The sequence below is a fragment of the Aethalodelphis obliquidens genome, unplaced genomic scaffold (genome assembly GCF_003676395.1).
Source record: "Aethalodelphis obliquidens isolate GAN/ISIS:26980383/991018 unplaced genomic scaffold, ASM367639v1 scaffold2, whole genome shotgun sequence".
NCBI lineage: Eukaryota > Metazoa > Chordata > Mammalia > Artiodactyla > Delphinidae > Aethalodelphis > Aethalodelphis obliquidens.
The window spans coordinates 3,146,955-3,167,525 of record NW_020837946.1 but is presented as its reverse complement, the minus strand read 5'-3'; the positions used below and the strand labels follow the sequence as shown (position 1 = coordinate 3,167,525).

General features: G+C 51.3%; 1 protein-coding gene across 7 annotated transcripts in view; it reads left to right on the top strand.

Moving 5' to 3' along the window:
- Nucleotides 1–6,524: 6,524 nt before the first annotated feature.
- The window catches only part of LRRFIP1 (LRR binding FLII interacting protein 1), a 146,940-nt gene continuing 132,893 nt past the window's right edge, over nucleotides 6,525–20,571 (top strand). For 3 of the 7 annotated variants that reach the window (XM_027117259.1, XM_027117272.1, XM_027117254.1), the window contains exon 1: nucleotides 6,552–6,661. In XM_027117259.1, the coding sequence (XP_026973060.1) occupies nucleotides 6,572–6,661 (90 nt within the window). In that variant the 5' untranslated portion in view covers nucleotides 6,552–6,571. Of the gene's footprint in view, nucleotides 6,662–20,571 lie in introns of all 7 variants that reach the window. The other 4 variants (XM_027117238.1, XM_027117218.1, XM_027117296.1 and 1 more) reach the window with 3 other exon arrangements.

Below are 20,571 nucleotides of genomic sequence, written 5' to 3'. Positions count from 1 at the left end.
GAATCTTTTCCAACTGATTATTTTTTTCTTGACTGTGAGCCTCATTTTCTTGATTCTTCTTGTGTCCAGTAATTCTTTATTGTATACTGGACACAGAGGACATTACATTTCAGAGACTCTGGATTCTATTGCCTTCTTTTGAAGAGTGCTGAATTTGGTTCTATCAGGGAGGGGAGTTACCTCAACCCTTCATAGCACCTTGATCTTGTAGAGACTTGGTTCTAGGCTTTGCTACAGCATGTGTATTTTGATTTTCCTGTCATAGCCCTTAGTCCTCTAATGTCATCTTACTATTAAGGCATAGTCCTTCTGTGGTTTCCATGAAAGGCTCAAGGTGTTTGCCAAGCCCTCTAACTTGATAGGACTTGAATTACTAACTTTGTCTTCCTAGCATGGGACAGCTGCTGAAATCTCTGCTCAGTTCTTCCAGGCTTCCAGCTTCCATGTGAATTTCCTGGAGTTTCACTCCACACACGCATTGTTCAGGACTCAGCCATGGCTTCTATATAAGTTAGTATGCAGATCTTGAGGCTTAACCCTCTCTGCATCCCTTTTTCTGGGATTTCCTCACTGAATTGCCAGCCGTACTTGTAGTCTGAGACCCTAACATCTATTCCCAATCCAATAACTCTTGAATTCTTTTCCCAGTGCACCTTGAGGACTGGAGAACATCCTCTGGGGAAGCGGATATCACCTTTTACTTCCCTTAATTCAAAGGTTGTAGCCACTCCAGTCTCTATCTGCTTTGATTACTCTTCAGTGGGTACTTCTATATTTGTTTGAGGTTTATAATGATTATTGACAGGAGGATTAGTTTGAGGTAAGCTTCCTCTCCATCACTAGAAGTGCAAAGTCCTTATTTTAAAAACCAACTGAATTAATAGTTAATAAATCCCATGCGAGGAGAAAATTGGTATCACTGCCAGTCTTCACGTCCTATTTTATATAGCACCATGTGAAAGGGCTCTTCATTCAGTCAAGCCACGCACATTTTCTAAACACTCATGGACCCATGACCCTGAATAAGGCTCTTTTGGGGGATGAAAAGACAATCCTGGGTTTGGGGCTCAGGAACGCTATCCCAAGAGTGCTGCGGAGAGCTGACTGAAGGGGTTGGCTAAGGAGCCGGTTCTGTGTGCAAGAGGACAGCCACTCTCAGCTTTTCTCCCTGGAGACAAGCATGGCATGTAATTATTCTGAATGTGACATCCTCCTGCCAAAGCACCTCATTCGTGCAAAATTCCTGCCCCTCGGTAGCACTCAGTGGAGGTAAAATTATTACGGTAATAACACTTACCGCCAATAATTTCACAAACTTCAGCATTTTAACTATCACTAGTCATGAATTACCAGTAACACATTTGACACCTATCGGGAAGCTCCAGAATTACTGCAAAGGCTACGATGGAGCCATTCTGGAGTTTGGAGCGTGCAACGTGATGGAAGTGTACTTCAGAGGGTTGTTCTGGCTTTGGTAGTTAGGAAGGCTCAGATAGGGACAGCACAGAATGGGAGCTCTGATGGCCCACGGATGGACTTCAAAGTATCACCCTTTAAAATTGTGCTCAATTTCCTGTTTAGGTGCCCTTTACTTTCTTCCCTCTTTTTTTTTTTTTTTTTTTTGGTGGGTGAGAGGAATCCAGCCTTTATCAGATTTTCAAAGGAGTTCACAATCCCCCCAAATTTAAGAATTATTGATCTAGAAACCAGACCTTTTTTTATCATGAACTCAATCACCAAATATTTTAAAATACACCCCAAATTTTATATATTTATTTATGTGTAAATTATGTTCATAATCTATTTTCCTCTGTTATATCAGGGCACAATATCCATTAAAAATGAGGTTAATCACTAATAATAGGAAATGTAAATTTGTGTTTCAAATTGTTTGCGATGGTTATTCATTGTGCTCATCATATCTAATAACCTGATATTGAGACCAATGAAGAGGTCCTCCTGAGTTAGAAATATGTCTCTCATTCTCTTGTTTGTCTGTGATTTGGGGGAAATATTTTCTTGAGAATCTTTTAAATCCTTTGAAGCCATTTATCTACCCTTTGAGTTTTAGTTAAAACTAGACTATGTAACCCATAAATCCATTTCTTGTTCATGCAAATACATCAAAATATTCTGAAAATGGTCTAATGAGAGAGAATGCCATTAGCAACCCCTGGGAATACTTGTGTATCATTATGACATGACCTGTGACCACTTAAAGTGAGGTTATAGATCATACATTAACATTTGATCTATAACATTCTTATTTTTAGTTTAAAATGCATATTAATGGAAGTTCTAGTATGTTTCTCCTGCACCCCAGTGTATTGTCTCATGCACCCCACCCTGGAGACCTCAAGTTCAGGAGATGATTTACTGCAAGTCACCCACAGGTGTGGCAAGGTGAACCAGGTACAGAACATCATGGAGTCAGCAAAGATGCGGAAGGGGGATAGGGATAGAATCAATCAGGGATGAAGGATAAGATAAATTTAAAAATCCAACGTGATTCCAAAGTTTTAACTCCAAGAGACATGAAAACGTAACTGGAAGTGGTGGTATCCTGGGGGAGAAGAGGCATTTAGAATGACAAGATTGGGTTGGGTGAAGGATCAGTCCAATTTTCTGCTTTGAGATGCTGAGAGAGGAAAGAGACAAAGGCCAGCAGGCCACTGGAGACAAACCATTAACCTCCCCGGCGTGGTGGCGACCCTGACCTCAGCTAGCTCCCCTCTGGGCATGATTTTGGCTCCATGGTCTGTCCACTGCCTTTCAAGCCATCCTTGTGAGTGGCTGTGATTCTCCCTAGCCTTTCTCCAGCTGTAATCCAAGGGAGGTTTTTCCATCCTCTGTTAGTTGGAAGAATAAGGCTGGAACACGAGTGAATGATGTTTGAACCACATGGAAGGCTTTCTCAATGGACCCCAGTGAGTCAGCTCACGGCCCATGTGACTGTCCTTCAGAGGTTCCTATCAGAGCAGCTCTGAGTCACCCTCCAGCCTGGATGACTCCTCCAGAGATGCCCACTAACTTCTTCCCCCAGCCGGCTCACAGGCTTGCCTAATGAGGTCCCAAACAAAAGGAACACTGTGTCGTGAGTGGAAAGCCCACGTGGGGTCCCCTGTGTGGTGCCCCTCACCGAGGCTGCCTTCACGTATTCATGGACCCTTCCTGAAGCGCATCTGTATCTTCATGAAGAGCCTCAGTACCAGGCTTGGAGAGTCTCTTGCCCACGACATCAGACTTCTGACGCGGCTTCTCTGAAGTAACCCCTTGTGGGCAGTATAATCACCTGGAATAAGAAAAGGGCCACATGGGAGGGGCTCGGTAGTGCTGGTGGCACAATACAGTCTTCTAGGTAGAAGCAGGTTCGTGGACTACCACGCAGGAGAGGCTGAGAGTCCAGAGCAAGTAGAAAGCCACAGCTTCTCGGTAAGCCTGTGGCTCAGCCTGATGGATGGGGTCTCGCAGGCTTCTGTATCCCTCAAGGGGCACCCCAAGAACAGGCGACAGCCACAAAGCTGCCTAATGTCCTTGCCCGCCTCCCCACGCCCCAGCAGGAGCTGCTGCCCTATTCATTCCAGACCCAGGCCTCTGCGGAGAGGAGCTGGAGAACCACTTATTGATTGCCCGTGGGTCAAGCCCTGAGATACATCTTTACATGGACTGCCCCCACTCTGACAATGCAGGGGTCATATCTCCATTTAAAGGCAAGAACTGATTCCAGAGGGAGAAGCAGACAGTTGGAGAGCACATCACCAAAGAAGGAGGAAGCATGCGGATGGTGGTTCAGGAGGTCATGACATCATGGGACCACCTGAGGACCAGCAACATGAGTTCTGATGATTCCCAAAAGGTTGGCCTTTCCCAGATGTGGGTGGTTGATGGGGGAGAGATGGGAGACAGAATTCACCCTAGTGTCTGCGAACACTGTGTAGGGACCAAACTATTCAGAAATACCTCCAGTCTGTCCCTGAGGCAGTGAGTCCCCTGTCTCTGTACAAAACCCAATTGGGATGGTGAGGAGGGGGGTGGAACCTGGACTCAGTCCCCAAAGTCAGCCAGACGCTCTCATTATGATTGAAGCAGTGGCACGTTCAGTTCCCAGTGAGGGCGGAAAGATGAGCACATCATCAGATCAGCACAGAAGAATTCAAGGGCTAGAATAGTCGCCTGATGTTCTGAGGAAGACCAGTGAGGAGAGTCAAGGAGCAGCCTGGAGAGTTGGGAAGACTTCCTCCAGAGTGGAGATGGGTTAAGAGTGGTTAAGACTCGGCGCTTCCACTGCACGGGGCATGGGTTTGATCCCTGGTCAGGGAACCAAGATCCTGCATGCCACGCAGCGCAGCCAAAAAAAAAATTTAAAAAAATTTGTTTTGAATTGTATTGTATTTAGTTTTTTATACAGCAGGTTCTTATTAGTTATCTATTTTATACATATTAGTGTATACATGTCAATCAAAAAAGAAAGGAGATGTTGGAGCTTGGATGTGGCTTTGGATAAGGAGTTCCAGGTATCTCAGGTAAGTCCCGAGAGAACAGCCGCTGTCTGTGTCCTTTGCAGTCCTGCCCCAGCTTCCGGCGCAGCACCTGCCAGGCAGCAGGTGTGGGGGAATGAATGGGTGAAGCCGTGGGAATGAGCCTGAGCAAAGGCAGAGTCTTCACCAGGCATCACGGGCTAAGGGAGCAGCGAGCCTCCAGCAGGGCTGAGGGCAGAGCAAGAGATGGTCCTCCAACCAGGACCATGTCACCTAAGGAGTATGGGGTCCTAAGTGGTGTAATGTGACATAGAAGACTCAATCAACAGGTGTTTCCTCAGTCCCTCCGCTGTGTCAGGTGTATGCAAGCTCCAGGAGTACAGTAATGAACAAGGTCACAGCCCTAATACCATCTGCCCTGTCGACCCACCCCGCTGAAGTCCACTCAGCTGTCCTGAGCAATGGAACCTGGTTCCTCCCTCCTGTGTCACTCCCCCACCATCTTTTCCCTGCAGTAAACCTCCAACATCCTTCTCTGCCACTGCCGGGTCCCCTTTCTGTTCCCTCCTCCATCCAGCTCCCAGCTTACTTTCTAAGAACCCAAACCAACCTGGTCACGTCACTTGGTTAGAAATATACCAAAATGCTAACTGTACTCACCTCTAGGGGGAAAACGACAGGTGACTTCAGGACGGCCCTGCCCTTCCATTCTTCCCCAGCTGCATTAAAGATCTCCCCACACCCCAAATATACCAGGAACTTTTGGTTACTGTGCTTTGGCCAGCACACTTCTTCTTCCTTAATTCAGTACAGACAGCTAACAGTTACTCGGGTCCTTACCCTGGAAAAGAAGGTAATGGCTTTGTAAACCTCATCTGATCCTCCTGTTCAATTCTAAATCCACCTTTAGAGAGTGGAAGGTAAAGCTCAAGTAGTCATTCCCTTTTCAGTATCTACTTCTTGAGAGCAGCTGACGTTTCAGACCTTTTCCTAGAAGCTGGGGACACAGGAGGGAAGTGGCAGGTCCCAGAAAACACGCCGGTGAAGAAGGAAACGCCCACACCAACACGGGGGTTCTGAACGTGCTGTAAGGCTCAGGGCTGGAGAGATCCCACAGAGCAGGATCTGACCTCCCCTGAACCTGACCCTAGAACCCAGCTTTCACCCATCTGTGAGGCCAGACCCCACTTCACCTGGGGCGCAGGTTTGAACCACATCCCTGCACCCACCCCTGGGTGCAAACCCCTCTCTGCAGCCCAGTCCCTCCCTGCGAGCCCTCCAGCGCCCCCGATGAAGTGACCGCTGCCCTGGTGAGGTCAGCCCACGATTACCAGGGGGGTCCACCCTCCAGTGTCCCCCGCCCCGCCGGCCCAGACCCCTCCAGCCATCTCGAGCTCCAGGCTCCGGCCCTCGCGCCTCCGAACCCTCCGTGGTCCCTTGCCCCCTGTCCGCACCGGCACCCCAAGCCTTCATCACCCCGTCCCCTAAGCCCACGTGCCGCCGACCCCCAGCCATTCCAAGTCTGCTGCCGCTTCCACGCTCACTGTCCCCCAGCATCCCCGCACCCCCGTCCCCACTCCCCACTCGCATCCCCAGCCCTTGTTGTCCCCGCGGGTCGCCGGCGTCCTGGTCCCCGTGTCCCGCCGCTCCGGCGTGACCTCGCGCCCCCAGCCCCAGTTTCCACCGACACTCCCAGTTGTCCTTGCCCCACGCGTCCCCGCGCCCCCGACCCCCAGCCATCCCAAACCTCCCGCCATCTGCATGCTCACGGTCCCCCGGCGTCCCCGCGCCCCCAGCCCCCAGCGCCCGCGTCCCTGGCCCCCGGAGTCCCAGTGCACCCGGCTCCCCGGTCCCCTCTTCGGCGCGTCCCCGCGTCCCTGCTGTCCCCGGAGCCCGAGCTCCCGTGCTCCTCCCACCGGCGCCCCCAGCCCCTGTCCCCCGCGTCCCCGCGTCCCCGCGTCCCCGGCCCGCGCCCGCTGACGCCATGACGCCGCGGCGGAGGGAGGGGCGGAGCGGGGCCCGGCCGGACCGAGAGGGGCGTGGGCGGCGGGAGCCACGGTCCCGCAGCGCAGCGGGCGACGCGGCCGGCAGACATGGGCACCCAGGGCTCGGGGCGCAAGCGGCTCCCCAACCGCGAGCGGCTGACGGCGGAGGACGACGCGCTGAACCAGATTGCGCGCGAGGTGAGCGGCGGGGCCGGGCCGGGGCGCGGGCGCTGGGGGCGCCGCCGTAGCTGTCAGGCATCCGTCCGTCCTCTGTCCGTCGGTCCGCCGGCGCCGCGGACGGGGCGCGGGCCAGGCCGGGACCTCGGTGGGCCGGGCGCCGGTCCTCCGCCGCGGGGACAGGCCGGCGGCACCGACCCCTCCCCCCATGTCGCCAGCTCCCTTTGGCCGCCGCCCGCCCCCCCCCCGCCACGCGCAAGGTGGCCCCGGGCCGGCCGGGTGGGGGGCGAGCGAGCGCCCCGCTGTGTTGCGCCGCATGGTGAGGGTGATGTCGGCCCGACCCTGGAGGCCCGAGGACAGTCCCCGCAGGCCACATGGCCCTGGCGAAATGACCCGCTCCTGTCGATAACCAGTTGCCGTCTCGATTGACACACAAGGCGCAGCTTGGGCGCGAACCGGGGTCCCCGTGAATCTTGTTTCTGGACCGCGCGTGCAGACGGGTTCAGGCACGCCGAGAGGTTCCCCTCAAAGTTTCCCCGGGCAGAGTTTATTATAATGGTCGCTGATGAACTTGAAGTGTGGCGAACAGAAGGTGCGCCGCCCGCGTGGCTGCGCAGGTGCCTTTTTCTCCCACAAGGATTCAGCCTTCAGGTTAGACAAACGGTGACGCGGGCAAAGATGCCCAGCAGATTGGTGGCAGCAGCCTCCCTGGGAAGGGGCGTGATTCCCTGGGCCGACAGTGGACAAGCTTGCTTTTTTACCGTATAGCCTTCTGTACCTTTTGAACTGTGCACCTAGTGTGCTAACTATAGAGAATGTACGTGCAGAGGCAGTGCCGCCTTCCCGATACCCTCTCCTCCAGGTGCTGGAATGTGATGGAGTTTGTCTGCATGTCATTATTATCACCTGGAAAAACTTCCAGGCGATTTAGGCCGAGGCGTCTGGTTGCCTCAGTCAGCTATTTATGGAGGTCTACTCTGTAACCAGTTCTTAGGTGATGTTGCTTTTATGGACACATGGCTGTCAATCAGTATTTGTTGACTACTGAATGAATGAACACTTTTGTTTTTCTCCCTATGCGAAGAGAAAGGCTTTCCAGGAAAACTCCTATTCAACCCTTAAAGCCCACTGTAGATTTGTGTCCTCTGTGAGACCTCCTACATCGCCCCGCGGCAGAAGTCTCCCTGCCTCCAGTCGGGTTCCACTAGCTCTCACTCCCTCCGCCTGCTGTGGTAGTCACGTGGCCTCAGCATTATTTGTTCACTGGTCCGACCCCCGTAGAAGGTGACCACCCGGCAGGCAATGTCTTCCTTTCGTATCCCCAGAGCTCAGCACAGAGCCAGGCACATAGTAGGTGCTCCTAAGTCTCTGTTGCATTGCCTGAAAAACAAAAGAGGTACAAAAAGGCACTTACAGTATGTTTGGCTAAATATAGACATTTGCTAAATGTGGTAGCTTGAACATGATCCCCACCCCCTGTGAAGACGGTCCTTTAAGTATGTATTTAAACATAAAACCAAACAGGTGTTATCTGGGAGGCCTGAGGTGACACGATCCGTGAGCCTTGTCTTTCTGGCAGTGGTTACGGTCAAAGGAAGGAGAATGAGGGTTCCCTAAGTCCACCTCATATCTGCTGGATTCTATAAAGACAGACGGAAAAGGAAGGCCGGGGGCTGCTCCTGGGTGGACGGCCTTGAGGTCCTGAGTAACTGGGAACCCGCGGTCCTGCCTCCCAGCCAGGGGACGCAGTTGGCAGTGACAAATTCAGACGTGAGCATCAGACCTGGGCTCGACACTGTGCAGAGCTCCTCGCGAGCTGTGCGACCCTACTCAGCCCCTCCCAGCCTCCATTTTCTCACCTCGAAAATGGGGAAGAAGAAATCCCCGAGGCTGTCAGGATTAAAGGAAGTGAGTAGCAGACATAAAGTGACTAACTAGCTAAATGCGAGGGCTATTCACACACACATCCTCCCAATAAGACCAACCATAGATGTGGTTGTTCCAAGTGCTGAATGGCATGTATCTGTGGTGTTGGAAGGAGCTGGTGCAACACTTTATGTTTTACTACAAATTGGATTCTATTTCCCAGCTGTGAAACTTAGAGTCACTATTCAAATGGCAAATATCTACTCAGCATGAAGTTCTCGAGAGTTCTTATAAAAATTAACAAAATCGCCTTAAGTTCCGTGCTTCCGTGTTTGCTCATTGATTCAGCAGATACGTGCTCTCCAGAGCCCTGTCCTAGGGAGACTGGGATTCAGGGAGGGACCTGAAGAGCATCGCCCTCCAGGAGTCGGGGCCTGACATAGATCAGTAACAAAAATAGAAGACAGGAATCTGAGATTTAAAGGATATCGTTCCCTGAAGGTTTCGAAATGAGAGAGTTAAAATTTATTGACGGGACTAAGACAGGCAATCAGAGGAGGCCCCCCGGGGGAAATGGCATTTTGAGTTAGTCTTGCAGTGACAGAAACCCTGACCTGGACTGGCCTCCACAAGGGGAAATGATTTGGCTGGAGGACGGATTCCCGGGCAGCCTCACCGGCGCGGTGGCCCCTTTTCTCCATGGCTCCTCTGCAGCTGGCTCTCCTGGGCCGTCCTCTGCGGGTGGCCTCATCCTCAGGCCGCTTTGCTTTCGGCAGACTGGCTGCCGCGTTCCCAGGCTGCCGCTCCTGAGCGCACACCCCGTCTCTTCCGGTGGCTCCGTCCTGAGAGCTAGAAGCATCTCCCAGGCCTCCCCTGAGCCAAGCTCTGTGACCATGACGGTGGACTCAGCGGCGTGGCAGTGGGGCAGAGGGGGGTTACCCTGTGATCAGTCAGGCCCATCCTGGAAATGGGGGGAGTTGGCTTCCCCCGAAGCACTTGGGGAGGTGTGGGGGGGGGGGCTGGACAAACCCAGGAGGCCTTAAGAAAGTGGCAGGGGGTGGGGTGGACTCGGGTCAGGCCCCCAGGAATGTGCACTCAGGGGATAAGTGGAGAGTTCCAGGCAGAGGTGATGGAGTCTGGGACGGGGAGCCCGGAGCGGCCGAGGCAGGGCCCTGCTGGAGAGCTGGCTTCCCTGCTGAGGGCTTTGGACTCTCTGGGCAGGAGCTGGAAACAGGAACCCAGTGGAAGCGCTGCATTTATATTTCTGCAGTTAGTTTACGGTTTCACTCCCGGCAAGTTTGTAGTAAATGGAGTTGTAACTTTAAAACACTGCAGCTGCGTTAGCACGAGGAGCTTGTTTCTCACTGGCTTGTCTGAGGCGGGATTCAGGCAAGATGTTTTCAGGAGGAAGGTCCAGTAAGCACTTTGAGAAGCTCGAGCAGCATTTCTCACATCCCAGGGAGAGGTGTCTTGCAAGCAGATATGTTTTTCTCTCCCACCGCCTTGAACATTCTGCTGATGGTTTTTGGTAGCATCCCAAACCTCTCATTCAGCGCTCTGCTGCTGAGTGAAATGATCTTTTGCTCTCACAGTGCCCGAGGCAATTCAAAGTGTTCCTCTCCAGTGGAGAAGGCCTTTCCAGGACAGAGGAAGGCGGCTGTGCAGGCTGTGCAGGCGGCATTAGACGGTCCTCGCAGCGAGCCCGGCATCCTCTCTGCGGCCGTGAACGCCGGTCGGTTTCCCTTCCTCGCTCACAGCACGGAGACCTCCCCCATGACTGTTTCCCGTGGCCTCCTCTCCTAGGTGGTCCCACTGGGACGCTGCCCTCTGGGCCCATGATTGCCCCGGGAGCGCTGGTGCACCTCCCAGATCCCCCCTGTTGGAGGGTGCCGACCCCTGGCCTGTGAGTGTGGCTGTTCTGGGCTCGTGGCCCCACTTCACTAGAGAAGTGCCCATGGCCACTGGGTGGGGTCACTTTGCCGGGGGGGGGGGTAAGACCTCCCACCCCAGGGGCGGCCCACAGCGACTGAGCCCGGGATGTGAGGACACAAAAAGCTCCACCCCCAGCCCACTTGCCTCCCAGTGGAACCAACTCTGCGGTGCAGTTGACACTCCAGGGCTCCCCGTGGGAGGGCCCCAGGGCAGACTGAGGCCACCTCCGTCCCTGCCCCATCTGCCCCCTCACACCCCGCTGCTGGCCGTGCTCCCTGGTAGATCGCTCACATCCAAATCCCTGCCTCAGGCTCTGCTTCTGGGCACCCCAACTTAGGACAGTCTCCATGTCTCATTCTGTGTGGTCCCATGAATAAAGGACATTCTAATCCTAAAGCCCCCTTTCACCTGCTGTCCCCCCACCTCCCGTCCTTCCCAAATAGTGCCCACAGATCACCCTGTCTTGAGGGACCCTGACTCCTTTTCTCCTCAAGCCTCAAGGCCATTCGAGGGCCAGTCTAGGGGTTGGGTGCACAAGCCCTTTTGCAGAGTGGCCTGGAAATCTGGTTCCGTTTGGGCCTCCACTTCACCTTCGTCCGGCTCTCAGCAGGTCTGGCCCCTCTGGGGTCACGCAGTCTGGAGGGAGCCCAGCTGGTGTGACGCACGCTGCAGGTACCCTGGTGCAGTCCCCGACCTCCGTTGCGATCACACCGGCATTTGCAACACAGGCTTGCTGCTGCAGCCAGTCTCACTTCATGTGAGCCATCGCCTTCATACCTTTTTTTCCCCAGTGAATTTGCTTTTCTGAGGCTGGCTGGTGGATGCAAACCTGTCAGACACTGACTGGAGGGTGAAATCCGGCGTGGCCAGTGGTTTGGGACTGGGGGTGGTGTCAGGGCCCCACCTTCCAGGTCGGGAACATGTGAGGGGCATTCAGCGCCTGGCACTGCACACACCGCCCTGCCCCAGACTCTAACACAACTACCAGGCCCTTGCATAGCTGATCTTCCTAAGACAGCCACACACATCTTGGTGGATCAATAACAAGCGTTAGGAATGTGACAGGACCAGCGTTCCAGGCGGACTTTTATCACAGTCTGAGCTGTCAGGGGAATGGCGAGCACCACGCCTGTGACCTTGAGCTGTTGCCGTGATTCCCGACAAGATGGTTCTGGATGGAGTTGGAATTGGAAACTCAGGGGTGGACAGTCCCCCTGGCCCCCGATGGCTTGTGCCCCCCCCCCCCCCCCCCAGCTATTCTGTCACAGGGCCAGCTCTCTCCCTCTCCCTTTTCTGGGTGAATCTTCAGTGACTCATGGGTTCAGTAGTCAGGACTGTGAATGCATGTGGAGGACCTGAAGGGTCTGCTCGGTAGAATGGAAATCAGAAGGCCTTGATTCTAGTTGGGCCAGTTAACCTGTGAGCCTTGTCAGGGTTCAGGAGGGGAAAGGGGAGAGATGGGGACTGAGGTTGCTTTTTTTTTTTTTTAATATTTTTATTTATGTATTTATTTGGCTGTGCCGGGTCTTAGTTGTGGCATGCGAACTCTTAGTTGCAGCGTGTGGGATCTAGTTCCCTGACCAGGGATCGAACCCAGGCCCCCTGCATTGGGAGCGCAGAGTCTTAGCCACTGGACCACCAGGGAAGTCCCTGAGGTTGCTTTTAAGGCCTAAGGTGTGCCAGGTACTCCCAGAAACTTCACCCCCGTAATTATATGATATCCCATCAGAAGAGTTTAGAGTATCTCTATTTGACATAGAGAAAAAGGGTCCTAGATGCTAAGGTCATCTGCTAACTAAGAGGTGCCAGTTTGTCATCCAGGCTGTTTCCTGGGATCAGTGTCTCGGCTCCAGCCAAGGCCCTATTCCAGGTGGTGCCCTGAAGTCGAGCTGACTTGCTTCCCATCTTGGGGACTGTCATCCCCAGCTGACCTCTGAGCCATCAGGCATAACATTTCGTGGGAGAGTCCCATATTCTTCTCTGCCTTACTGTGTCTCTCCTCTTCTTTGTTTCATTCTTTCATCTTTAAAACTTAATTTTTATTGAATTAAAGTAATATATGTTTTCACCCTGGTCCCATACTCCAGGCCGTTCTCCACACAGCAGCTGGTGGTCCTTTTAAAATATGTCAGATCGTGTCATAATGGCTTTTCATATCCCTCAGTAAAAGCCAAGCTCCTAATGGCCTTACAAGACCCTAAATGATCTGGTGAGTAGCTCCGTGTTTGTAAATAATATGCACATGCACTAGTTATTGATTTTTCAATGTTAGGTACTACCTGCTGGCCCCCTGGTTTGAGGATGAGGACTTGGGACCTGTAGATCTAGCTCAGGTCCTCTCCCCACCTTTCTCTCTCCTTATCTTCACACCATAGTTACATTGTACTTTTAGATGAGATGAATGGGCACTGGCAGAACAATAGGCTGGTTAAGAGTATGGGCGCTAGGGTCAGGTTTCCTGGGTTCAGTTCCTGGTCCTTCCACTTATTCCATGACCTAGAGCAAGTTACTTAACCACTCTGTGCTTCCGTTCCCTCATATGTAAGATGGGAATATTTTAACAGCATACTTCTCACAAGGTGGTTATACGGGTATATGAGGTATTTCATGAAAAGACCTCAGAATGGTGACTGACACATGCTCAGTAAACACTGGTGGTGATGATGATGTAACATGACAGTGTTAACTGCAGAGCCAAGTAGTATACTGTAACCTTTTTCCTTGTACAACTTTCTGCTTTTTCTGGGGTTAATTCTTTGTCTCTTTTTTTTTTTTCCCCAACTGCTCATCTCTCTGCACATCTATCATACCTAATTCCTCACAAACTTTTCAATAGGACCCCCTCACAATATTATTTTCTATGTGATTAAACAAATCTATCAGTTCCATTTTATTCCCTCCTGGAAATCTACCCCCTGGAGGGCTCTGTCCTCTAGACCCAGTCTGCTCTGAGTGCTCTTAGGATTTGCTTCAGCTGCCGTTCCCTTTGCCGCCATGCTGAGAACTCCTTTTGCCACTTCTTTGTTGTTGCTGGATCCATACTAACTCATTTTGCTGGAGCACATCCTTCAGTAGCTTTCTGAGAGAGAACGCCTTTTCTAAGTGCTTGCATGTCTGAAAATGTCTTTATTCTACCTTAATACTTGATAGTTTGTCTGAGTATAGAGTTCTAGGTTAAAAATAATTTTCCAAAGAATGACAGAGATTTCTATGTATTCTTTGAAATGATTTCCAGCATGTACTGTTAACTAAAAATAGCAACGTACGGAAAGTGTAGATAGCATGCTGTCCCTTACGTGAGAAAAGCTGTAACTTGCCTGCAGTTACAGAAAGAAACACTGGCAGAAAGTATAGTAAAAGAAACGTGAGATGTAAGTGGAAGCAGATTTGTTAAGTGTGACTTTTCATACGCTTTTGATATTTGAACCATGCGACTGTGTTACCTATTTGATAAAATAAAATAATAAATATCAAAAATATAATTAACAGACTATTTTCTACTGCAGTTTTGAAGACTTTTTTCCATTTGATTCTAGCTTTCAGGATTGCTTTGAGAATTTGATGCCTTATATATTTTCAGTATCTTGTATAATATCTATAAGCTTTTAGAGTCTTCTCTTGATCCTCAGTATTCTAGATCCTATTTTTCTATTTATTAAGCATTTACTGGGTTCATTCAGTCTGGAAATTTGTATCCTAAAATTCTGGAAAATTTTCTGAAAATTTTCCCCTTCCCACCATTTTCTCTGTTCTCTTTTAAAGGAACTCCTGTTGTTGGAAATAACTTCCCTTTCCCCCTCATTTTCTAGCTTTTTGTCTTTTGGTGATACTTTATGGGTGATGACTCAACTTTATCTTCCACTCCTTCTACTAAACTTACCTGTTCTATATTTAATTTCTAAGATTTTTGTTTGTTTTTTTGTTTTGGGTCTTTGTTCCATTTTTATAGCATCCTTTTTGATTCACTAATGCAGTACCTTTTCTTATCCTTCTGAGGAATATTCATTTTTGGTTTTCTGGGTTTTCCTGAAAATTTCTTTTGTTCCCTACATTATGGTCTCTTTCTTTTTGCCCTTTGTGTGCTGTGGCCTCTGTCTTTCATCTTGGAGCCTTTCCCAGATGGGTGGTGATCCTTGGATCCATTCAGATGTGAGAATGAGGCACTAAAAAACTGTGAGAACGATTTGAGCAAAGGCCAGGAGGGGAGATGCCAGAAGATGTGACCAGGACACCACCTGGGGTGCAGTGGGGTGGCTGAAGTGTTGGCACCACACGTTAAGTCGTCCCTCAGGACACTGGCACACAGCCTGGACTTGAATCCGAGCCCCCTTGTCTTCAAGGCCAGTGCCTTCAAGGCCAGGGTCAGTGCTGGGAGGAAATGCTGCTTAATGCTAACAAGGCAAACCTCTCTAATTTGGTACCTACAGGTGGAGTTTTGGTTTTGATTAAGGGGGTAGAAGGGTTTGAGAAGAAAGTTGAGAAATAATCTGAGACGTACCAAGGAGGATGTAATGTCCATACAGCGCAAACAAGAGAACTAGTCATCACAGTGCTTTTCCTGAGAGTGGACTCCATGTCAAATTAGGTGAGCAAACAAAGAAAGTTATGAAAAAATAAGATTTTCATAGCTTCAGGCATCATTCATTTATTTGTTTGGAAAATTCTCTACGATGTGAGATATACTTTCCATAAAACAAATACAAAATACCTGGAGAGTTTAGGTAGGCAGAATGTGATATGGTCTTGGCAATGGGTAAACCCCTGGATCAGCAAGTATGGAAGCGCCAGAACCGTCCAGAACCTCCGCTGGCGTATTATATTGCAATGTGTCCACCCACTTCTTGGCTTCGGGGAGTGAATGAAAAATCACACAGTGGTCATGATAATATTTCAGCATAAAGAGCCCAGGAGATCTAAAGTTGCTCGTTATGCTTTCAACCTCCCTCACATAAGTTTATCAGCTTTTCCACCCTTACCCTGGATTGCTTTTTACTTTTCACCTTCTTTTGTAATGTCCCTTTGGCACATGGGAAGATGTGGAATTTTCCAAGTTGACACTCGGAGAGATGGCATTTCCATGTTGATTGAACAACTAATATGACTCCACCCTTAGGGTGCCCTAAGATATTGCTGGAAATCACCCAGATATACTTTGAAATCCTGCAGAGCAGTGATGGCCAGTAGGGCTTTCTGTGTCGATGGAGATGTTCCGTCTCTGTGCTGTGTGTCACGGCAGCCACTAGCCCTGTGTAGTAATTGAGCACGTGAAATGTGGCTAGTGCAGCTGACAAAGGGCATTTTAAATTGTACTTAAGTTTAATTCCTTTCAAGTTAAATAGCCACCTATGGTTGGTGGCTGCCATATTGGACAGCACAGCTCTAGAACAATGACTTATTCTTTGTTGAAATTTGCTGTCATAGAGGTGTGCTCTATAGTGCAGAAGGTATTGAGTCTCATGATAGGAGAGGAGTGAAATGGGAGTGCAGGTGGACAGGGCTGGCGTCCCACAGGCCGGAAGTCAGTCCAGCGCGGGGAGAAGGTTCGGGGCAGTGGGAGAAGCACAGTCAGCCTTCTGAAGTCGTGTGTCTGTAGGCAAGTTAGCGTATCCCAGCCTCCTTTCCTTTGTCTGTGACAGAGGGAAAACATTATCCGGTGGTTGTAGTAATGAGCCGTGCTGGGAAATGCAGAGCATCTCCCGGGTACCTGGTAGGTGCTAACCCAACGGTAGTTATTTTCTCCCTTCATCTCTACCAGGGGACAGCAGTCCTGCTGGACTGGCCAGGGTGTGCCTCAGGAACTACTGATGCAGAGGCAGGGGTGAATCCCTCCCTCATAAGTTGAGGGCTGGAGTGAGAGGCGGGGGTCAAGGGGAGAGAAAAGAGAGCAGTCTGTACAAAAGTTGTGAGAAAAATACAGGAGAGACAATCTCCTGTGTGTCAGGAGGATACAGGCGGCCCTTGGGACTGGTTCCATGAACTCAGAAAAAGCACTAACGGCTGCTGCTTTCAATACACTCAGGAGATAAGTATTCTTTAGTGTCAGACGGCTGTGGACTTTCTTATAGTTTAGAGCTTATTACAATTCTTTGGCCTTTAGATGGAAAGGACCCTCTGTTTTCAACAGTAGTTGTGCGTCTTGGCCTTGAACTGAGGAACCAGTAGTAAGATGCCGTCAGATTTTTCGAGCTTCTTCATTGTCAGGCAGCCAAGCCTTGCTGCCGCGCCTCTGGTTACCTTCCTGGAGATAACGGGCCATTTCACCCAGGCCGTGTCCTGCACCGTTTATTTCTGGGCTTATCTGACCTCTCAGTAGGTACTATTTTTCACCCATGCCTGGGGCCAGCTCCAGATTGAAATGGCCACATGAGCTGGGATAAGGTGGTGGCCACGCAGCCTTCCAAATCTTCATTGCAGTTTCTTAGGTTTTTCCTCTTACTTTTAAGTCGGGGTTTCTCAGCCTCGGGATTACTGACATCGGGCCGGATGCTGGGAGGTGTCTGTACATAGTGGGGTATTGACAGCATCCCAGGGGGCAAAATGGCCCCCTGGAGAACCCTTGTTGTACGTTCCGCATCTCCACTGGGTTTGCACCTTCGCTCTGAACTGCACGCCTCATCTCCAGAAACCTGGATCCTTTGCTCTCAACTCTTGTCAGTGCTGCTCCCCAGGAGGGCAGAAAGCACCAGCTGTGACCAAACGACATTCTCCCTGGAGCTTCCCCACGTACCCCTCCCGGAAATTAGTAGGAAGGGCCTGCGTACTCTGGAAGGCTGTGGTGGAGCTGTTTTAGGAAAAGCTGTCCAGACTCAGGAAGCTGGGACTTCAGCTGCAAATTTGATTACCCCTTGCTGTGTGCCAGAGGGCGCTTGAGTTGACGGTGGCGTGGGAGCAGCGTGGGGAGAGGCTAAAAAGGGGGGGATGGGATGGACCCTGAATGGCAGGCCTACGGAAGATGGGTTGACATGAAGGTGGGAGCTGGCGAGAGGGGGTGCTTTGCGTGACATCCTATGGGCCCTCGTGGCTCCCTTCTGCCCGTCGCAGACACCCGTTTCCCCCCGATCATGGGTGTGCTCGAGGCCAGCCAGGCCAGCGTCAGGCCCGATTCCGCTGGGACCACAGAGCGATGATGCAGGCCACCAGGCTGTGTCAGTTCTGTGTTGTCTTTCTCTCCAGGAAAGGCCCCAGGCCGATGGCTCAGACGTGCTCCAGGGATAACAGGGCCATGGTGGCATCGTTCACGTGGCCCTCCCATGAGCACTTCCGAGAGCCAGCTCTGCCCAGAGGTCGGGGGGCCACAGGCTTGACCTTCCGAGCCAGCTAGGGTCCAGTCCCCGCAGCCCACGGGCTCTGCCTGGTGCCTGTCAGCTTCATGCGGGGGACTCAGCAAGAGGCCACCGAGGAAGGAGAGACGCTGCCGGGCGCCGCCTGGACTCAGCTAAGCACATCCGCCTGTGACCCCGCCATCCTGTAACCCTGAGGGTGGCATTTCCATAGGGACGCCCACCGCCTGGGAGAAGGAACGTCAGGCCAGTAAGTGGCCAGGCCTGGGATGATGCTTCTGGTGGACGTGACGTGCCCAAAAGGGCAGGGACAGGGCAGCCCCCCACAGCCGAGGGAGGGGGTCCAAGCTGCCACCTTGTTCTTTAAGAACCAGGAGGTCTCTGAGGCCGGGCATGACCCTAGCGCGCCCGCCTGCATCACCTGCTCATGCAGAATCCCAGGTGCGCTGCAGATGGAGCGACAGGGAGGACCCCATTTCAGCCTCACCGCTGGGGGCGCGCTGGCGGCCCATTAAAACTCCAGACCCCCTGGAGAGGCCCCCCAGATCACAAGGGGGCTGGGTGTCAAGCAACACGAAGACCAGTGACCAGCACAATTCCATAGGGTTAAAATTGTGCCCATGTCTCCTAAGAGGCATGTGACTTTTGTCATTCATAGCTGAACTTGTTCAAATAGATGACCAGACCTGGGCCCTGCGAGGACCCCACTGCGCGCCAGGGTCCTTGTTGCCCACACGCAGCAGGACACCTGCCTTTCCTTGTGGCTTTAGAGAGCTCTTTCCTTTCTTTAGAGAGCTCTGTGCAGCCTCCATCGCCCCGCTCTTCCTGTTCCCAGGGAAAGAACTGGAAAAATCAGCCGTCCCAGTGGCTCCCCCTCCCCCTCCCCCCACCACGCCCTCGCCCATCCCGGGGCTCTGTTCCCTCTGGATTCCCTTGGCCCGAAGACCTGTGAGTCACCGCTGAGGCTGCAGGGATGAGACAGGAAGAGACTGTTAGCCACGCTGATGTTCTGTGTTCCATCATATTCCCCTCCCACGTTTAGACCTCCTGCTTCTGTTCGTTATTTATTTATTTATTTATTATTTTATTTATTTTATTTTAGACCGTGTTAGGTCTTCGTTGCTGCACGCGGGCTTTTCTCTGGTTGCGGCAAGCGGGGGCTACTTCATTGTGGTCCGCAGGCTTCTCACTGTGGTAGCTTCTCTTGTTGGGAGCACGGGCTCTAGGCGCACGGGCTCAGTAGTTGTGGCACGCAGGCTCAGTAGTTGTGGCTCGCAGGCTCAGTAGTTGTGGCGCACGGGCTTAGTTGCTCCGCGGCATGTGGGATCTTCCTGGACCAGGGCTCGAACCTGTGTCCCCTGCAGTGGCAGGCATATTCTTAACCACTGAGCCACCAGGGAAGCCTCCTGCTTCTGTTTTTATGTACAGTTTGCAAAGGAAAATGTACACATACAGCATCCCTCTCATTCTTTGAAAATTCAGCTTTAGGATTAATCCATCTTTTTTTGAGTTTAATCCATCTTTTTTACTTAGACTTTTGTTTGTGAATAGTGTCACAGTTTTAATCTGTTTTTTCTTTCCTAAACATCTTTTCCAACTTTCCCTAAACAGCATGGGGCAGACAATAAATTACCCTGAGTACAGGACAGAGTGGGGAGTTGCCTTGCAGTTGTGCTCTATACTAGCCTGCTTTTTAAATACGATTTAATCTAGAACAATGTAACAGGTGAAAAGCACAGCATATAATATACATCATATATTGTCCAATTATAATGAATTCTGTTTATACTGTTCTGTATTCAACTTTTTAAATTTTGAATTCTGTCGGCTGAAGATACACCTGACCCGCCAGAGGATTTCATGGGCATCGTGCTCCCTGTCTCGGGCCCTGGCCGCGTTCTGTGGTGGTTGATTCATTTCTTCCAGAGACGTATAAAGGCCCAGCTCTGCCGCCAGCTGGATCTGGGACGTGGGTCCTTCGCTGTCTTGAAGCTTCAGTTCCTCAGCTGTAGGATGAGGACAGTGGTGGTTGGGAGAACTCACGAGAGTATGCCCATCAGCAGCTGAGGTCTGGGCCTCCCTCCCCACAGAGGTCACTTCCTCTGGGAAGACCCAGGCCCACCTGTCTCCCACCCCGGGCCTGAGACGTGCATCCCTCCAGTGTCCCCAGCTCCTCCCGTCTCACGTGTCGGCTGGGTTGCTATGTCCTTTACTCGGCTCTCCCCTCCCAGGCAGACTGCGTGCTCTCTGGGGGCCGCGCCTGGTCCAGTTGCTAGTGAACCCTGCCCCTGGCACACGGGAGGCCCTCAGGGACCACCTGGTGAATGAATGTGAGTCAAAGCATAAATGGGAATTTCTCTGCGGTTTGCTGGTGACTCCTATCTTCTTATTAAGATGAAAGCCTTTGAATGTGGTATTTTTCTTCTAAGTATCAATAGTTTAAACTACCTTAATTATATGGAGTGGGTTTCATTGGTAACTCATTCCAAGTCGTGACGACCTCATCAGTTACCAGAATAGGTCAGGAGGTAGCGTTGTTCTGTCGTCATATTGGTAACTTCATCAGAATTCATCAGAGAGAGGCCAGCACCACCCAGAAACCACACTGAACTCTGCCACCAAGGCCGGGTCTGTGTTCGCTCCTCTTGGCACGTGCGATACTTTTCGTGTGGTGGACAGCATTGTGGGAAACGGAAACCAGTGAAATGCAGTTTTCTCCTGGTGGTGAGTGAGTGAGTGAACAAATGAATGGATGGATGAATGAATGAATGATTGAATGGATGGATGAATGGATGAATGGTTGGATGGATGGATGGGTGGGTGGAATTAGCCCTACTTCACAGTAACATTTGA